Raw genomic sequence first — 19,645 nt, forward strand, 5'->3', positions numbered from 1 at the left:
TGTCATTTGTTAAGTGATAGCCACAGATACCAAGTTATTCTTTTCTTTATTCCACAGGAATTCGGTGACAAAGTAGCAATAAATAACATGTCATTGAATTTATATGAGGGTCAGATCACTATTTTTCTAGGACAGAATGGTGCAGGAAAAAGCACAACCTTATCTATTCTCACAGGTATGCATTCAGCTCTGTCCAGAGCACAAGTCAGATTCCTTCTAAGACTGTAAACCAATCTACAATTTATAGTGTTGAATATAATGTCATTTCAATCTTGCAGTTATTATTACAGTTTCAGTTATTTAAAAACCAAGATGCTCCAAATGATACAATAAATTCATCTATTTATTCACTTAAAAATTTATATGCCAACCCTTTTATAGGAATTAATAATACAGTGGGGATTTCAACGTTCTTTCACTCAGTTTTATACTCTGGTAGAGATACCCACAAGAAACTTGAAACATACAACAAAGCATGAGTAAGAAGGGAGATGTAGGATGCTATTCACTCAATAGAATGACATCTAACCTGATTTGGGGATGAATAGGGAAGTGACATCAAATGTGAGTCAAATAGGAAGTATAAAGAGCTATGAAGGGAAGGGAAGAAGAATATTACAGGTATAAGCAAAGAATAGGAAACTTAAAGGCATGGCACATCTATATGACTAGACCAAAGAAGGAACTTAAATAATGGTAAAAGATGAAGCCAGATGAGTAATCAAAAAGTCAAATTATAAAAGGTTGGGGAAGCCATGCTGTCAAGTTTAGAATTTATTCTGAAACCAATGACAAGCCACAGAAGAGTATTTTATCAAGGTTTATACTTTAGAAATATTGCATTTACTAGAAAGGAAGAATGGATAAGGAATCTTAGGGACAACTAGAACAATGAATCCAATATTGTGGGTGAGGTTAGTGTAAGTCCTAGAGGGTGGATCAGGGCTCAGCCTAGTAGTTGAGATAAAATAGCCTCTCCTTTGATACAAGTGATTCCAAAACTAAGATAGGAGGGGCAGACACTACTCATATTCTCTGCTGTTTTGTATATTTGAACTGACACTCTCTAAATCTCAGTTAAAACTCTTTTTAAAAGAACAACTATCTAGCTAACATCATAAGGTTATGATTTGAATTTTCATTACCTTCATGATGATATATATATAACATATATAGTTAATGTAATTTACGTAAGATATCTTGGAACACACTATGTGCTTTTTTCTTTTTGTGGTGAAAACATATATTTATTTAATGAAGTATAATTGACTTAAAATATTATATAGTTTCAGGTGTACAACATAGTGATTCAGTATTTTTATGCATTATGAAATGGTCACCATGGTAAGTCTACTAACCATCTGTCACCATACAATACATTGTAATATTACTGTCTATATTCCTTATGCTGTACATACATACCCTTGACTTTATTTTATAACTGGAAGTTTGTACCTCTTAATCTCCTTCACCTATTTTCTCCATCCTCCCATTCTTCTCCATTCTGGAAACCATCTGTCCTCTGTAACTGTGAGCCGATTTCTGTTTTCTTATGTTTGTTTGTTTTGTTTTTTAGATTCTACATATAAGTGAAGTCACATGGAATTTGTCTTTCTCTATAGGACTTATTTTCTTTTAATACCCTCTAGGTCCATCCATGTTGTCACAAATGGCAAGATTTCATTCTTTTTATGCCTGAGTAATATTCCTTTATATATTAGATAGATAGATAGATAGATAGATAGATAGATAGATAGATAGATAGATAGATAGATAGATCGATCTCATGTCTACTTTATCCACTCATCTATCAATGAATACTAGGTTACTTTCATATCTTAGCTATTGTAAATAATGCTGCAGTGAACATGGGGATGCATATATTTTTTCACATCAGTGGTTTCATTTTCTTTGGATAAATACTCTAAAGTAGAATTCCTGGATTATATGGTATGAATAGAACTACATATGGGAGTTCTATTTTTAATTTCTTGAGGAACTTCCACACTGTTTTCTATATTCTCACCAGTCATATTCCCACCAGCATATTCCACATTCTTGCCAACACTTGTTATGTCTTCTTTTTATAATAGCCATTCTGACAGGTGTGAAGTGCCATACTTTATATGTTGTTTAAGAAAATACATTATGCACTTTCCCATCTATGTGTGCTCATGCCCTTTCTCTCATTGAAAATGACTGAATCAACTCTCCACATATTGAAATCCTATTCATACAACAAATGCAGCTCAAAAGCAACCATCCAGGGCAAAACGGCAGAGGAGGTAGTGCCAAGTTGCAGTACCGTCACAGACAAAATCGACAAATTAGCACAAAATGTCAGCACCAGTTTTGTCAGAACTCTGGAAACAGGCAAAGACGTACAGCAATGAAGCAATGCTAAATGAAGAAAAGGGCAACAGAGAGACAATAGGAAGTGAGAGTGACATCAGCAATATGGTGGACTTGGAAGCTCCAGGCCCTTGTTCACTGCAGAGACACTGAGTTAACAACAATATACAGACAAAAATACCTTTATGAAAAACTCTAGAAACAATTTTGGAAGCTGCATCACACAAATGAATGCATAGCCATTACCAAAAAGGGTATGAAGGTTGTGGCATTTTCTCACCTAATCCTTCCTCCAGCATGGCGTGGCACAGTGAGGAGGAAACTTCCCAATGCCAGAATTCTTCCTTGGGACAGAAAGAAAAGACTGAAACTTGCATTTAATGTTCTGGCTTGTCTGGGGGCTGCTAAAGGGACTGTTTTCTGTCTTGCTTAATAGAACACTAACAGGAGTGGCAACGAGGTATGAATGCAGGTTGAAATCCACAGAGAAAAAGAGGCAAGCTCTGTAACACTTTAAAGTGCTTTAAAGCTGAGGGAAGTTTGCAATTCTGCAGGCAGGGAGCAACAGAGTATAGAATATGCATACAATAGAAACTGAAACCAAAACCTCCAACTGCTTAAGGAAACTAAGACAGTTGAAAACAGATATATGCTGGGATATATCAACACAGAGACACAACCCTGGAGAAGACATCCCAGAAAAGATTTGAAAGATCCTCAAACCTCTAGCTGAGCTGATTGGTGAAGGACTTCCCGTAAAGGAAGCCAGGCCATAAAAACAGAGAGGTGTCAGATCTCAATGTTCAGATCTCAGCAGAACCTCACAAGACATACAAAGAAACAAGGAAATATGTCCCAATCAAAGGAACAAAACAAACTCCAGCACTTAACTCTTAAGAGAGGCAGATTTCTGAATTACTCAACAAAAACTCATTTTAAAGATGCTCAATGATCTAGAATAGAATGCAGACAATGAAATTAAATGCAGAAAATGAAACATTAATAAAATCAAAATACTAACAGAGATAGAAATTATTTTTTAAAAACCCAGACAAACTCTGGGTATAAAAAATAACTAAACTGAAAATTCACTAGAGAATTTCAACAGCAGACTTGATCAGGCAGAAAAGTACATCCATGAACTTGAAGACAAGTCATTTAAAATTAGCAAGTCAGAGGAGTAACGAAGCAAAGAGAATGAAGAAAAGAGAGTCTAGATGACTTATAAATATCATCAAGTGGGCAACTGTATTCATTATGGGAGTCCCAGAAAAATAAGAGGAAGTAGTAATATTTTTTTAAAGAAATAATGGCTGAAATAGAAGTGAAATAGAATCTGTAATTTAGAAACCTCCCTGCAAACAAAAGTCCAGCACCAGATGGCTTCACTGGGGAAATCTACCAAACATACAAATAAGAATTCATACCAATCTTTATTAAACTCTTCCATAAGATTGATGAGGTAGGAAACACTCCAAAACTCATTCTATGAAGCCACCATCACCCTGATACTAAAACCAAAGACACTACCAAAATAGAAAATTACAGGCCAATATCATTGATCAACATATATGTGAAAATCCTCAACCAAATATTAGCATACAGAATCCAGCAATATATAAAAAAGATCATACACTTTGATCAAGTTGGTCTCATCCTAGGGACACAAGGAGGTTTCAACATACGAATCAATCAATGTAATACACCACATCAACAAAAGAAAGGACAAAAATCACATGATCATCTCAATAGATGCAGAAAAAGCATTTGATAAAATTCAACACACATTTATTATATATATATAAAAAAAAAACTAACCAAAGTGGGTATAGAGGAAACACATCTCAGCATAATCAAAGCTATTTATGACAAACCCACAGCCAACATAATACACAATGGTGAAAAGTTGAAACCTTCTCACTAAAATCTGGAACAAGACAAGGTGCCCACTCTCACCACTTCTTTTTTTTTTTAACATTTTTTATTGATTTATAATCATTTTACAATGTTGTGTCAAATTCCAGTGTAGAGCACAATTTTTTAGTTATACATGAACATATATATATTCATTGTCACATTTTTTTCTCTGTGAGCTACCATAAGATCTTGTGTATATTTCCCTGTGCTATACAGTATAATCTTGTTCATCTATTCTACAGTTTTGAAATCCCAGTCTATCTCTTCCCACCCCCCGCCTTCTTGGCAACCACAAGTTTATATTCTATGTCTGTGAGTCTATTTCTGTTTTGTATTTATGCTTTGTTTGTTTTTTGTTTTTGTTTTTGTTTTTTTTTAGATTCCACATATGAGCGATCTCATATGGTATTTTTCTTTCTCTTTCTGGCTTACTTCACTTAGCATGACATTCTCCAGGAGCATCCATGTTGCTGCAAATGGCGTTATGTTGTCAGTTTTTATGGCTGAGTAGTATTCCATTGTATAAATATACCACGTCTTCTTTATCCAGTCATCTGTTGATGGACATTTAGGCTGTTTCCATGTCTTGGCTATTGTAAATAATGCTGCTATGAACATTGGTCACCACTTCTATTCAACATAGTATTGGAAGTCTTAGCCATAGCAGTCAGAAAAGAAAAAGAAATGAAGGGGATCCAAATTGGAAGAGAAGAGGTAAAATTGGCACTATATGTGGATGACATGATACTATATATAGAAAACCCTAAAGGCTCTACACAAAAACTGCTAGAGCTGATAAAAGAATTGGGCAAGGTAGCAGGATACAAGATTAACATACAGAAATCAGTTGCATTTCTTTACACTAACAATGAAGTATCAGAAAAGGATAGTAAAGAAACAATCCCTTTTAAAATCCCATTCCAGAAAAATAAAATACTTAGGAATAAAACTGACCAAGGAGGTGAAAGACTTTTACGTGGAGAACAACAAAACATTGATTAGGAAAATTCAGGTGACTTAAAGAAATGGAAAGATATTCCATGTTCTTGGATTAGAAGAAATAGTATTAAAATGGCCATACTACACAAAGCAACTTACAGATTTAGTGTTATCCATATCAAATTATCCAGGACATTTTTCACAGAACTAGAACTAATAATCCTAAAATTTATAAGAAGTCACAAAGACCCAGAATTTCCAAAGCATTACTGAAGAAAAAGAATGAAGCTGGAGGAATAACCCTCCCAGACTTCAGACAATACTGCAGAGCTACAGTAATCAAAACACTGTGGTATTGCTGGAAAAACAGACATATGGATCAGTGGAACAGAATAAAGAGCCCAGAATTAAACCTACACATTTATGGTTAATTAATCTTAAACAAAGGAGGCAAGAATATACAATGGAGAAAAGAATCTTTTCAGCAGGTGGTTGTGGGAAATCTTGATTGCTGCATGTAAATCAATGAAATTAGAAAAAATTCCCTCACACCATACACAAAAATAAACTTAAAATGACTTAAAGACTTAAATATCAGACTTAAAGACAACTATAAACCTTCTAGAAGAAAACACAGGCAAAACATTTCTGACATAAATCTTAGCTATGTTCTAGGGCAGTCTACCCAGGCAGTAGAAATAAAAGCAAAAATAAACAAATTGGACCAAATTAAACTTAGAAGCTTTTGCACAGTAAAAGAAACCTTAAGCAAAACAAAAAGACAGCGGGATGAGAGAAGATATTTGCAAATGATGGGACTGATGGTTAATTTCCAGAATATATAAAGAGCTCATACAACTTAATAAAAAAACACAAACAAGCCAACCCAAAAATGGGCAGAAGACCTAAAGAAGCAATTCTCCAATTAAGACATACAAATGCCCAATAAGCACAGGAAAAAATCCTTCATATTGCTATTACCAGAGAAATACAAATCAGAACTACCATGACATAACACCTCACAGCAGTCAGAATGGCCATCATTAAATAGTCCACAAATGATAAATGCTGGAGAGGATGTGGAGAAAAGGAACCCTTCTACATTGTTGGTGGAAATGTAGTTTGATGCAGCCACTGTGGAAAACAGTATGGAGTTTCCTTAGAAAACTAAAAATAGACTTCCCATATGATCCAGTAATCCCATTACTGGGCATATATCTGGATGGAACTCTACTTTGAAAAAGTACATGCATTCCAATGTTCATAGTAGCACTGTTTACAATAGCCAAGACATGGCAACAACCTAAACAACAACAGATGATTGGATAAAGAAGCCATGGTGTAGTTCTACAATGGAATACTATTCAGCCTTAAAAAAGAATAAAATAATGTCATTTGCAGCAGCATGGATGGACCTGGAGATTGTCATTCTAAGTGAAGTAAGCCAGAAAGTGAAATAAAAATACCATATGATATCACTTATGTATGGAATCTTAAAAAAAAAGACACTAATGAACTTATTTACAAAACAGAAACAGACTCACAGACGTGGAAAACAAACTTACAGTTACCTGGAAGGGAAGGGTGTGGGAAGGGATCAATTGGGTGTTCAAGATTTGCATATACAAACAACTATATATAAAATAGTTAAACAACAAGTTTCTTCTGTATATCACAGGGAGCTATATTTAACATCTTGTATTAACCTATAATGAAACAATATGAAAACAAATACATGTATAACTGAAACATTATGCTGTACACCAGAAATTGATATGTTACATTGTAAATTGACTATACTTCAATTAAAACAAATCATTTAAAAAAGGAAGCCATCAACAAAGTGAAAAGGAATCTACCAAATGAAGGAAAATATTTGCAAATGATGTATTTGACAAGGTTTTAATATGCAAAATATGTAAAGAAACCCTGCAACTCAATAGTGAAAAAAAAATCCATTTTAAGATATGGACAGGATCTGAATAGCAGTTTTCCAAAAAGACATACAGATGACCAATAGGTACATCAAAAGGTGCTCAAATCACTAGTCACCAGGGAAATGCAAACCAAAACCACAATGATTTATCATCTACACTTGTTAGAATGGCTATTATTAAAAAAGATAAGAGAAAAAGACAAGAAATAACAAGTATTAGCAAAGATGTAGACAAAAGGGAACCCTCATGCCCTGTTGGTGGGATTGTAAATTGGTATTGCCAGTATGGCAAATAGTATGGAGGAGTCTCAAAAAAAAAAAAAAATAGAACTACTATATGATTCAGCCATCCCACTTTGGATATTTATCTGAAGGAAATGAAAACACTCACTCAGAAAGATATATGCACACCCATGTTCATTGTAACATTGTTTACAACAGCCAAGACATAGAGGTAAACTACATGTTCTTCCATGGATGAATGGGTCAGGAAGATGTGGAGCTGATCTTCTTACCAACCTGGGTTGTTCACCTTGGAGTTTTCATATGAATGCAAAATTTCTGTCTTAAAGATTCTTTGGGGCCTCTCTTATTTAGCAGTGTAGCCTTCACCCTAATTCAGTGATTCTCAAAGTCTGGTCCTCTGACCAGCAGCATTTTAAACGTTAACCTGGAAATGTGTTAGAAATGCGAGTTCTCATGGGTAGATGGATGGATAAAGAAGATGTGGTATGTTATACAATGAAATATGATTCAGACATTAATAAAAGAAAATCTGGCCATTTGTGGCAACATGGACAGAACTTGAGGGCATCACGCTAAGTGAAATAAGTGAGATACAGACAAATACTGCATGGCCTTACTTATATGTGGAATCTAAAAAAATATATATAAGTCACTCATAAATACCAAGAACAGATTGGTGGTTGTAAGAGGCCAGGCATGGGGACTGGGCTAAATGGATGAAGAAGGTCGAAAATTACAAGCTTCCAATTATAAAATAAACAAGTCATGGGATTGTAATTACAGCATGGTGACTACAGTTAATAATACTATACTGTAAATTTGAAAGTTGCTAATAGAATAAATCTTAAAAGTTCTCATAAGAAAAAAATGTAACTACGTATGGTGCAGGATGTTAACTAGATTTATTATCTTGATCATTTCACAATATATACAAATATCAAACCATTATGTTATATGCTTAGAACTAATATATTATTATATGGCAATGATATCTCAATAAAAATATATTTATAAATAGGATAAATGATTCATATGGTTTGAATGGTCTTATATTTTCTTTTTTATATATTGCCAAATAATTCACCACAAACCCTGGACTTACTGTTATTAATATTTAAATTTCTTGAGGGGAAAAGTTAAATATTCCAGACTTTTCTGTTTTTCACAGCATCTGTACAGTACCTATACAGTTCACAAATACAGTAACTGGTAAATACATTGAAATATAGCAAATTATGTAAATGTTTTTATTACCAATATAATCCATACCCATTGTAGAAAATAAATATATATAAGCAAAAAAGAAAGGAAAAAGAAAATTAAGACAGCTAATCCCACATTCCAGGTATAACTCTTGATATTTTCCTGTAAGTATTCTTCTGTGGGAATCAGTGCTAATTCTTTGGAGTAATTCACAGATAGACTGAATCTGAGGTGCTAATTTGGAACATCTTATGTTCTCTCACCAAGATTCAGCTTTTGTCGTATCTCTGGCTTATTTGTAGGTCGTTACCCTCCCACAAGAGGAGAGGTCTATGTTGATGGATATGACATCACAAAGAACATAACTAAGATTCGAGAAAGCTTGGGCTTCTGCCCTCAGCATGACTTGTTGTTTAATGACCTGACACTGTCAGAACACCTTTTTTTCTACTCTGTGGTGAGTCAGATTTTTTTTAATTGTATGGGAAATTTAACTTCTTTCCCTTTTTATACAGATCTATGAAATTTAACTCACTTAATCAACAGCACAATCAGGATACAGAACAGTTTCATAACCCCAAAACACTCCCTCATGCAATTCCTTTGTATTCATCCCTCTCCCCAGGTAACCACTGGTCTGTCCTTTATCACAGCTGTTTTGTCTTGTTGAGAATATCACATAAATGGAATCATATAGTATGTAATCTTCAGAGATTATCTACTTACACAGAGCATAGTGCCTTTGAGATCCATCTGTGCTGTTGCATGATCACCAGTGTGTTTCTTTTCTTTTTTTTATTGATTTATAATCATTTTACAATGTTGTGTCAAATTCCAGTGTTCAGCACAATTTTTCAGTCATACATGGACATATACACATTCATTGTCACATTTTTTTCTCTGTGAACTACCATAACATTTTGTGTATATTTCCCTGTGCTATACAGTATAATCTTGTTTATCTATTCTACAATTTTGAAATCACCAGTGTGTTTCTTTTAATTGCTAAGTAGTATTTCATGTTTGGATGTAACACAGTGTACCAACTGAAGGACACCTGGGTTATTTCCAAGCTTGATGAGTATAAATAAATCTGTTTTGAGTTTCATAAACAAACATAAGTTTTTACTTCTCTCAGAGTAGGATAACTGGATCATAGTATAAGTGTTTATAAGGGATTGCCAAACTGTTTTCCAGAGTGGCAACCCCACCAACAATGTATGAGAGTTCTAAGTGCTCCACATACTTGCCAAAACTTGATATTACTACTTTTTTAAATTCACCACTCTAATAGATGTGTAGTTCTAGGTAATCATGGTTTTCATTTGCATTTTGTGGATAGTTAATGATGTTGATCATCTTTTATGTGCTTATTTGCCATTTTCATAGCCTTTTTGGTGACATATTTGTTCAGACCCTTTGTCCTTTTTTAAAATACAGGTTGTTTGTTTCCTTATTATTGAATTTTTTAGAATTCTTTATATATTCTAGTTATGTCCTTTGTTGCATATGTGCTTTGCAAGTATTTTCCCCCAACTGTAGCTTATTTTTTCATTTTCTTCACAAGGTGTTTTGCAGGGCAAAAGTTTTTAAGTATCGAAATTCAGTTTCTATCACGTTTTTCTTAATGTTCTGGTTCTTGCTATCTTTTCTAGAACTCTGTGCCTAACCGCAGGAAATGAAAATTTTATTCTGTATTTTCTTCCAAATTTTTGTAGTTTTATATGTTACACTATGATCTATGATCCATTTTGAGTTAGTCTTTGTATAAAGATGAAAAGTTTAGGTCTCGTTCATTTTTTGCATATAGATTAATTGTTCTAACACCAATTTTTGAAAATGCTGTTTGTTCATCTGTGAGTTGTTTTTGCACATTTGTAAAAGATCAAATGGTCGTATTTCTATGGGCTTATTTCTGAGCTCTCTTTTCTGTTCTATTGATCTATGTGTATATCCCTTTGCAAATACCACACTGTCCTCAGTAGTGTAGCTTTGCATTTGGTCTCAATATAAATAGTGCTGTGTAACCAACTATATTCTTTTCCAAAAAGATTTTAGCTATTACAGCTGCTTGGCCCTTCTTAAAATTTTTTTGTATTATCTTTTGTATGTTTACAAAAGTTCTGCTGTGGTTTTGATCAGTACTGCATTAAATCTACTTATCACTTTGGAGAGAATTAACATTATTACTATGTTGAGATTTTAAGTATCTCTCTGCATTAAATTAGGTCTTTGATTTCTTTTATCACCATTTTTAGTTTTCAGTATACAGATTCAATACTTACTTTACTAGGGGTGTGTGTGCGTGTGTGTTCCATTTCATTATTTGGAGATTTTAATTTTTTAATTTCTAATTCATTTATTGTACACAGAAAAATGACTGATATTTGCGTGTTGACCTATTATCTTCTGACCTTGTTAATAAGCTCACTTATTAGGTTTAGGATTTTTTTTTTGTAGTGTCTGTGGTTTTGTACACAATCGTGTCATCAAAGAATAGGGAGAGTTTCTTTTTTGTGTGCCAGTCTGTATTCCTTTTATTTCTTTTTCTTTCCTGTTTCACTGGCTAGGAACAGTATGTTGTTGAATATGATTATTGAAATGGGCATTCTTGACTTGTTCTTGATCTCAGGGGGAAAGCATTCAGTCTTTCATCACCAAGAGGATTTTTGTGTATACCCTTTATCACATTTGAGAACGTTGTTTCTGTTTTCAGTTTGCTGAGAGTTTTTATTATGAGTGAATATTGCGTTTGACCAAAGGCTTTTCCTGTATCTATTAATGACTGTGTGGTTTTTCTTCTTTAGACTGTTAATGTGGTGGATTACACTGATTGATTTCCAAATATTTAAACAGCCTTACATTCAGAGGATAATCCTCACTTGGTCATGGATTTCTTTAATTCATGTCCCAGTTTGGTTTGGTAATGTTTTGTTCAGAACTAAGTTTGTGAGGTGTATTAGCCTGTATCCTCTTTTTGCCTTTGTCTGATGTTAGTATCAGGGTTGGGAAGTGTTCCTTCCTTTTCTATTTTCTAGAAAAAAATTATAAATTGTTTAATTTATTTTATTTTTATTTAATTGATTAATTAATTGATTTTAATTTATTTCTTCTTAAATGTTAGGTAAAGTTTACTAGTAAAACCACCTGAATCTGGAGATTTATTTTTTGATGTTCTAAACCATAGATTCAATTTATTTAAGAGCCATCCAGCAGTCCCACTTTAGATGTATATCCAAAGGACACAAAATCAGGATCTTGAAGAGATATCTGCACTCTTATTCACAATAACCAAGATATAGAAACAACCTAAATGTCCATCAACAGATGAAAGGATAAAAAAATGTGGTATACCTGTATGTAATGGAAATTATTCAGCCTTAAAAGAATAAGAAAATCCTGACATTTGTGACAACATGGATTAGCCTGGAGGACATCATGCTAAGTGAAGTAAACTAGACACAGAATGACAAATACTGCCTGATCTCACTTGTATGTAGAATCTAAAACGGTCAAACTCATAGGAGCAGAGAACAGAATGGTAGTTACCAGGGACTGGGAGTGGATAGGGAGATGGGGAGATTTTGGTCAACTGACAACAAGGTATCAGTTGTTCAAGAAGAACAATTTCTGGAGAACTAATGTACAACGATGAGTTAACAATACTGTATTTCATACTGAAATTTGCTGACATGATTGATTTTAAATGTTTCTTACCACAGGGAGAAAAAAGGAAGAAAACAGAAATTGTGTGAGGTGATGAATGTCACTATTAGCTTGACTGTGGTGATAATTTCCATATAATATATGTGTAAAGTTGTCCACCTTAAATGCGTACAGTTTTTAAATATCAATTGCATCTCAATAAAGCTGGGAAAAACAAATCCAATTTGTTTAAGGAATATTAGTTATAGGAATATTCAGAAGTTATTTATTTCATATTGGATGAGGTATGGTACTTTGTGATTTTTGAGGAATTGCTCTATTTCATCTAAGTTGACAACTTATAGTATTCGCTCATTATCCTTTTAATGTCTGTGGGTCTGTAGTAATATCATCTCTTCTTTTTCATATTGATAAGTTGTAATTCTCTTTTTTCCTCTGTCATTCATGCTAAAAGTTTAGCCAGTTTCATTATCTTTTCAAAGATTCAGCTTTAAGTTCATTGATTTTTCTCTATTACATTTTGCTTTTTTATTTCATGCATTAAGTCTATGTATTTATTATATTCTTCCTTTGACTGCATTTAGGGATTTTGCTCTCCTTTTTCTTGTTTCTAAGGTCAAAGTTTAGGCAATTGATTTGAGGTGTTTTTTCTTTCCAATGTAAGCATTTATCGCTATGGTTTTTCTTTAAGTACTCCTTTAGCTACATCCCACAAATTTTTATCTCACTTGCTATATTTTCATTTTTATTCAGTTCAAAATATTTTCTGTGCTTCTTGAGACTTCTGTGACTAATATCATTTACAAATATTTTCTTTAATGTCAAGTGATGAAAAGTTGTCCTATTTTCTTTCTGTTATTTTAGTTTAATTCTGTTTTGGTCAGAGATCATACTTTGTTGTTGTTTCAAATGTTTTTAAATTGCTACAGTTTTATGACCCAAATATGGTGTCTTGGTGACTGTTATATGCTCCTGAGAAGAATGTTTATGCTGTTAGGTTGGAATTTTCTATAAACATCAGTTGGTTCAGTAACTTAAGGTTGTTGTTTAGTTCTTCTGTTACGTTTGCTGATTTCTGCCTAGTGGTTCAGTATTTGAGTGAGGAGTACTGAAATTTCCTATTATAGTCATGTATTTTTCTATTCATCATTTCAGTTATTCCTTTTTGTTTTCTCTGTTTTAAGTTCTATTGTTAGGTTATGCATATGTAAGATTATTTAGGACCCTGTCACAGTATCAAAATGTAATGTCCCTCTTTTATCTCTGGTACTTTTCTTTGCTCTGAAGTCAACTTTATCTGATACTAATATAACCATTCCAGCTTTCTTTTGATTTGTGTTTGCATAGTATATCTTCTTCAAATACTTCACTTTAAACCTACCTATATAATTAAAATTTAAATGAGTTTCTTGTAGACATTGTGTAGCCAACTCATATTTTTTAATACAATCTGATGATGTATCTTTTAATTGATGTGTTTAGACCATTTATTTTTGATCGAAGTATTGATATGTTTGGATTTAAATCTACCATTTTATTATTTGTTTTCTGTTTCTTCTCACTGCACTTTCCCTCTGTTTCTACTTTCCAGTCTTCTTTTTGGTTATTTAAACATTTTTTAGTATTCTGTTTTAATTTGTCAATTGTGATTTTTACTATATCTCTCATCCACATTCTTAGTGGTTGCTCTAAGGATTACAAAATATAGACTAGGCTTTTCACAGTTATTTAGAATCAGCGTTTTCCAACTTTATATGGAATGTAGAAACCTTACCACATTGCAGGTGTTTTATCCACCTTCCTTTATGCTATAGGTGTTATACATTACACCTATGTATATTGAAAACATTATCAGAAAATGTTATATTTTTTGCTTAAAATCATCTAGCATGTTGAAAGAACCATAAGAGAATAATAGTTTTTGTATTTACCATTTCTGTTGTACTTTTATCATTTGTGAAGTTCCAAGTTTTCTGTTAAATTTCTTTTGTTTGAAAAACATTCATCAGATGTTTTATATCGATACCGTTAGCTATTAATTCACTTAGTTTTTCCTTCGCCTGAGAGTATCTTTAATTCACTGTCATTCCACAGGAATATTTTTGCTTGATACAGAAATCTAAGTTGACAGTTCTTTTCTTTCAGCACTTAAAAAATGTGGTTCCAAATAATGGACAGCATGGTTTCTGATGAAAAATCCATAACCATCTGAATTGTTTTCCTGTAGATAATTTGTCATTGTTTCTAGGTGATCTCTATATTTTTCTTTATTTTTACATTTCAGGAATTTGGTTGTGATTTGTCTGGTTTTGATTTCTTTGAATCTTTCTTGATCTGGTTCAATAAGCTTCTTCATTCTGTAGGTTTGTGTCTTTTGCCAAACATGGGAACTTTTCAGTCACTATGTCTTCAAATACTATTTTACCCACGTATTCTTTTTTCTCTTCTTCTAGAACTTCAGTGACATGAATGTTAGACATTTTGTTGTTGTCTCAAAAGTCCCTTAGGCTTTGTTTCATTATCTTCAATCTTTTTTTCTCTTCAGATTGGATAATTTTCATTGATCTGTCTTCAAGTTCATTGACTCTTTCCTCTATCACATCTGTTCCGTTATTGAGCACATCATCTATAGTTGGATGATACTTTCTATGTTAATTCCAACATCCATGCCATCCAATCATTAATATCTGTTGATTGTCTTTTCTGATGTGAGCTGAGAATTTTATGATTCTTTGTGTACCAAGTAATTTTTCTTTTTATCCTAGATATTTTCAACAATACCTCATGAGACTTTCCATGTTATTTATATCTTATCTTTGGGCTGTGGTTCCAGTGTCAGTTTCAAAGACTTTGGGGTGTTAGTCCAGTCTCTCCCACAGTCAGCTCATACCTGTATAGGAGTTTATTCATTAGTGTAATTTTTAAAGTTGCTATACTAATTAGGATTAGATCCATGTGTGCAAATAATGGGTTAAACACATGAGTTTATAAACAACTTTATGATATTACTTTCCTGTTCCACTCTGCTGTTTTCTCCCTAACATTCTGGTTCCCCAGGATTTCCCTTTTAGTCCTCCAGCCAGAAATTGCCTGCTTTCATGATTGTGCCACATGCAAGTGGCAGGAAGACAAAATGGTAAAAAGTGATTGGGTTTGGTTATGTCTTTTTTGAGCCATGGGTCTACTGAACTGAGAAGATTCTGCTCCCTCAGAGTTTTGGCTCTTGCTGGATTCCCACTCTTTTCTACTCTTCCCATCATTCCTGTCCCAAGACTTCCCATGGGGTGGAGCACAAGAGAACAGAGGGGGAAAAATGGGACTGCCCCTCCCACATTTCCTCAGAGCTTTAGTAGTTTTCCCTTTTCCACTCTTCTAGAGGATTTATCCTTAACCTCATTCTGTCTGCACTACAGTGCTCACTTCCAGGCTTTGGATTGCTTTCAGCTCAGGCTGGAGGATACATAAGGGAAAGATGGTAAACTCAACACTGGTTCAGTGGCACTTCAGATTATGATGTTCTTCCTGATCCAACTGCTGATGTTTACTTTTTATAGTTCTCCAGGTTTAATAATCGAGTTCAGTGGGAGATAAAGGGGTGTGTGTGTTTACTTCATCATACCTGGAAGCTAGAGATAGGTTTCTTGTCTGCCTCTATTCATGATCTTCAGGTGTCTTTATAAATTCTGAAAATTCTTTTTTTAGGAACTCTCCTTTAGACATAAAGGGAGGCAATGGGAAGAAGACACTACATAGCTGATGTCACAAAAGAGCTGGTATAAAATGTTTTAAGGATAAGATTACAAGAAACTTCATTTATGTATATAGATATATTAAAAAAAAAAAACCTTATGATCTAAGAACATTCTAAGGATAAAATTGGATGCACCGTGTAAATTCTGGCTCCTCTTTCTAGGTAAAAAGTGTATCCCACAAAGTGTCTCCTGTGGAAATTGACCATATGCTGTCTACTTTTAACCTGCTAGAAAAGCGTGATGCATTTTCACAGTCACTGAGTGGAGGAATGAAGCGTAAACTCTCCATCATTATAGCACTTTCAGGGGGCTCCAAGGTATTAAGAAAGAGAGAATGAGAGAGATGGTGGGTGGGCAGAGAGAGGGGCACTAAAAATGGATTTCTGCCAGCTGGTCTAGAAAACTCAGCTGAAGAAAACCTGAGAGTTCATGTGAATCTTAAAGGAACATTGCCAGTAATAATCAGAAGGAAATGGCATTATTGGCTTAACTGATATATTATAGTTTGGGATTATTATTTTTCCTAGAGTTTTTACCACTATTTTTAGTCTAGACTCTCCATATTTGCTTAAATGTGTTCCCCTCAAGTGGTAAATTATCCCACAAGTAGCATATCATCAATCATCAATGGTTATGGAATTGTTCTTCTGGTTTTTAGGTAGTGATACTTGACGAACCATCATCTGGCATGGACCCAGTCTCAAGGAGGGCCACCTGGGATCTCCTTCAGCAATTTAAACACAATCGTACCATCTTACTGACCACCCACTACATGGATGAAGCTGACGTCCTGGGTGACCGAATTGCCATCATGATTAATGGGACCCTGCGGTGCTGTGGCTCTTCAATATTCCTGAAACAAATATATGGTCTCTCCTCCCTTTGATCATTCTTAGGATATTGGTGCCTTAGTAGTCTGCTAACAAGATTTTAATTATATTTTGTGTATATATCAAAAACCTTGGTGACTCCCTCTGTCCTAGTAATTAGGTCACAACTGTTCTAATTGCTTTTTAAGGCCCTTTAGAATCTGGATATTCTTTACATATACTCACTATTTCTCCGATACATAACTTTAGACTTAGGAAATGCTTTTATCAAAGTCTACAAAACCTACGCTTGTATCTTCCATTTTGCACCTACTAACAGTTTTCTTTGTCCCTGGAATGCAGTTGTGACCTCTAATAGGTTCATTTTAGGTGAGTGACTGGTTTATGAAGAGAGAAAGTAGATAAATCAATTATTTCTGATCCTCATATCTCATTTGCCAAACTAATATCAATTCCCCAGTGTGATGAGATAGCTCTAAAATGTGGCAATTGACAATGAAGATGTAGTGCAGAATGAAAAAATCATATAAGTGAAATAAAAGAGTCTTTGACTCTGATAAAGCTTTTTTAAGAGATAAAACTAATACATCAAACAGTGAACTATTGAAGGCTAAAATTACAGTAATAGGAATCCCAATTTAGAGGGTATAAACATAAATGGAGATAAGGATGAATTGCTTCCTCATTCATTTATTCAGTATTTGCATTTATTCAACTGATCTCAGTTATTTCCTCCATACTGGTTACTATGGTATCCACTTTATATAGCATGTTTAATATTCATAACAACCACCCCATTTTGCAGAATACAGAACTATGGCTCAGGTATATCAAAAATTTATCTAAGTCATATTTATATACCCAGTTCAAAGTTTATAATCATCTTATAGGTTTGAGTTTTACAGTTGACTTGTAAGGGATTCTATATCCAAAATTATTTATGCCATTTGAATTGGGTGTTAGCCTGAGATAAGGGACACATGATTTAAACAGCTATGCTTTTGATAAATAAATACAATAATTTCTAATATTCACTAACTTTACTATTTTTTGGTAAAATAATACAACATATATGTAACTAGATATATTAAAGTCATAATATTTTGGGATGTTCAAGTCCCTTTTTATAGGTACTAAACTTTCAATATGCTTAAGCTGAACTTCTTGCATTTTACTCGAAAGCATGGGATTTGTGTTCACTTCTTTGATAGCATACAAAATTCCACGTTGGTATCAGTATACACCTCTCACTAACTACTTGGCCTCTCTGTCAAAGAAGATATTTTCTATTGATTGGCGACCCAAAAGGACAGACAGTTGAGAAGCTTATTGTCATGATTCTTGAGAAGTAAAAAGTAATTTACATATAATCTTGTAAGTAAACCAAAAGTAGCTTGGGTCCCCATGGCTGGTAAATAATGGATAAGTCACTTCATTCTCTGGATGTCAGTTGCCTCATTTGCAAAATGGAGTAATAGTGTCTTCCCCACCATAAGCCAGGTAAATAAACCAGATTATCAGCTAAGAGATCTGTGCTTAAAACCTGTTACTCTTTTTATAAATGATTTAAGGAATATAAATGCAAGTACAATGACAATTTGAAATGCACATATTTAAAAGCAATGATGTTTTCCTCCAATTCCTTTAAAGTAATTTCTCTATATAGGCAAAGTACTAATTAAGTATAAAGTTCTCTGATTTCTTTGAGATCCTTATCAAAAATCATATTCTTGGGCTTTCCATAGATGTCTATCTAAAATTTAACAACATTCTTTCAACATTTCATATCTCCCCTCTTTGCTTTATTTTATCTAACACATCCTTTATTCTAACTTCCTCCTCTTTATTAGTATCTGTCTCCTTTGACTAGAAAGTAGCTCTTAAGGAGGCAGGAATTTTTACATGCTTTGTTCACTGTTCTATCTGTAGGGCCTAGATGAATACTTAATACACAGTGGACAGCCAATGATAATAAATGAATATTTATCAAGATTAGAGTTTCAAAAATAACTAACTAGATAACAGGGGCTTTTTTTCATACATATACTGTATCTGGTTATATACACTAAATTATTGTCTTTCATCAAGAAAATTATTGAAATTATAGAGGAAGTTGCTATTTATTCAATGTCTTAGTTCTTGAACAACATTTGGAAGTTTCAGGTGTGAGACTCCTCAGAGTTATAACAAAATGTCTACGACATACCATGTCTTCTTCCCTGTGGACCTGGGTACCTGAATCATGGCGAGCCAAATTTGGTCCTACAGGGAAATGAAAAAGTACAAAACTACTTCATCTGGTCTTCTAAATGCTTTCTCTCAGGTGCTGGATATCACATAGTCATGGAGAGGGAACCACATTGTGATGTTGATGAGGTCTCTGCAATGATTCAGTCTCATATTCCGGGTGCCGTTTTGGAAAACTGTTTTGGAGCAGAATTATCATTTATCCTACCCAAAGAGCATACACACAGGTATAGATTCAGAGATTTCTACGTGAATGTTTTGGGTGCCAGAAACCATTTTGAATTTTCCAAGTTTAGTAAGCTTAGTGAGTAGTGTTTTGCTAACAAGCAAGATCTCCAGTTACAGGTATCATTTGTCAACTGAAGTTGAGAAGTTCACAGCTGAAGATTCCTCTCACTGTACAGAGGATTGCCTCATAAATTTGAGTCTATTCAAGGCTTATTTGATATTTTTCCTCTGGGGTTTGTGTGTGTCTGTGTGTGTGTGTGTAGGAAAGTTTGCAAACTAGTGCCTATAGCTAGCTTCCTGGTGTTAAATAGTGTATAACTAATGGTAAA

At 33.8% G+C, this 19,645-nt stretch overlaps 1 protein-coding gene across 1 annotated transcript in view; it reads left to right on the forward strand.

Annotated features, from left to right (window-relative positions):
* The window catches only part of LOC105091158 (phospholipid-transporting ATPase ABCA3), a 104,728-nt gene that overhangs the window by 39,905 nt on the left and 45,178 nt on the right, over positions 1-19,645 (forward strand). The window contains exons 13-15 of the mRNA XM_064478509.1: positions 16,173-16,328; positions 16,670-16,880; positions 19,165-19,315. Of these exons, the coding sequence (XP_064334579.1) occupies positions 16,173-16,328; positions 16,670-16,880; positions 19,165-19,315 (518 nt within the window). The remainder of the gene's footprint in view (positions 1-16,172; positions 16,329-16,669; positions 16,881-19,164; positions 19,316-19,645) is intronic.

This window comes from Camelus dromedarius, chromosome 24 (genome assembly GCF_036321535.1).
Source record: "Camelus dromedarius isolate mCamDro1 chromosome 24, mCamDro1.pat, whole genome shotgun sequence".
NCBI lineage: Eukaryota > Metazoa > Chordata > Mammalia > Artiodactyla > Camelidae > Camelus > Camelus dromedarius.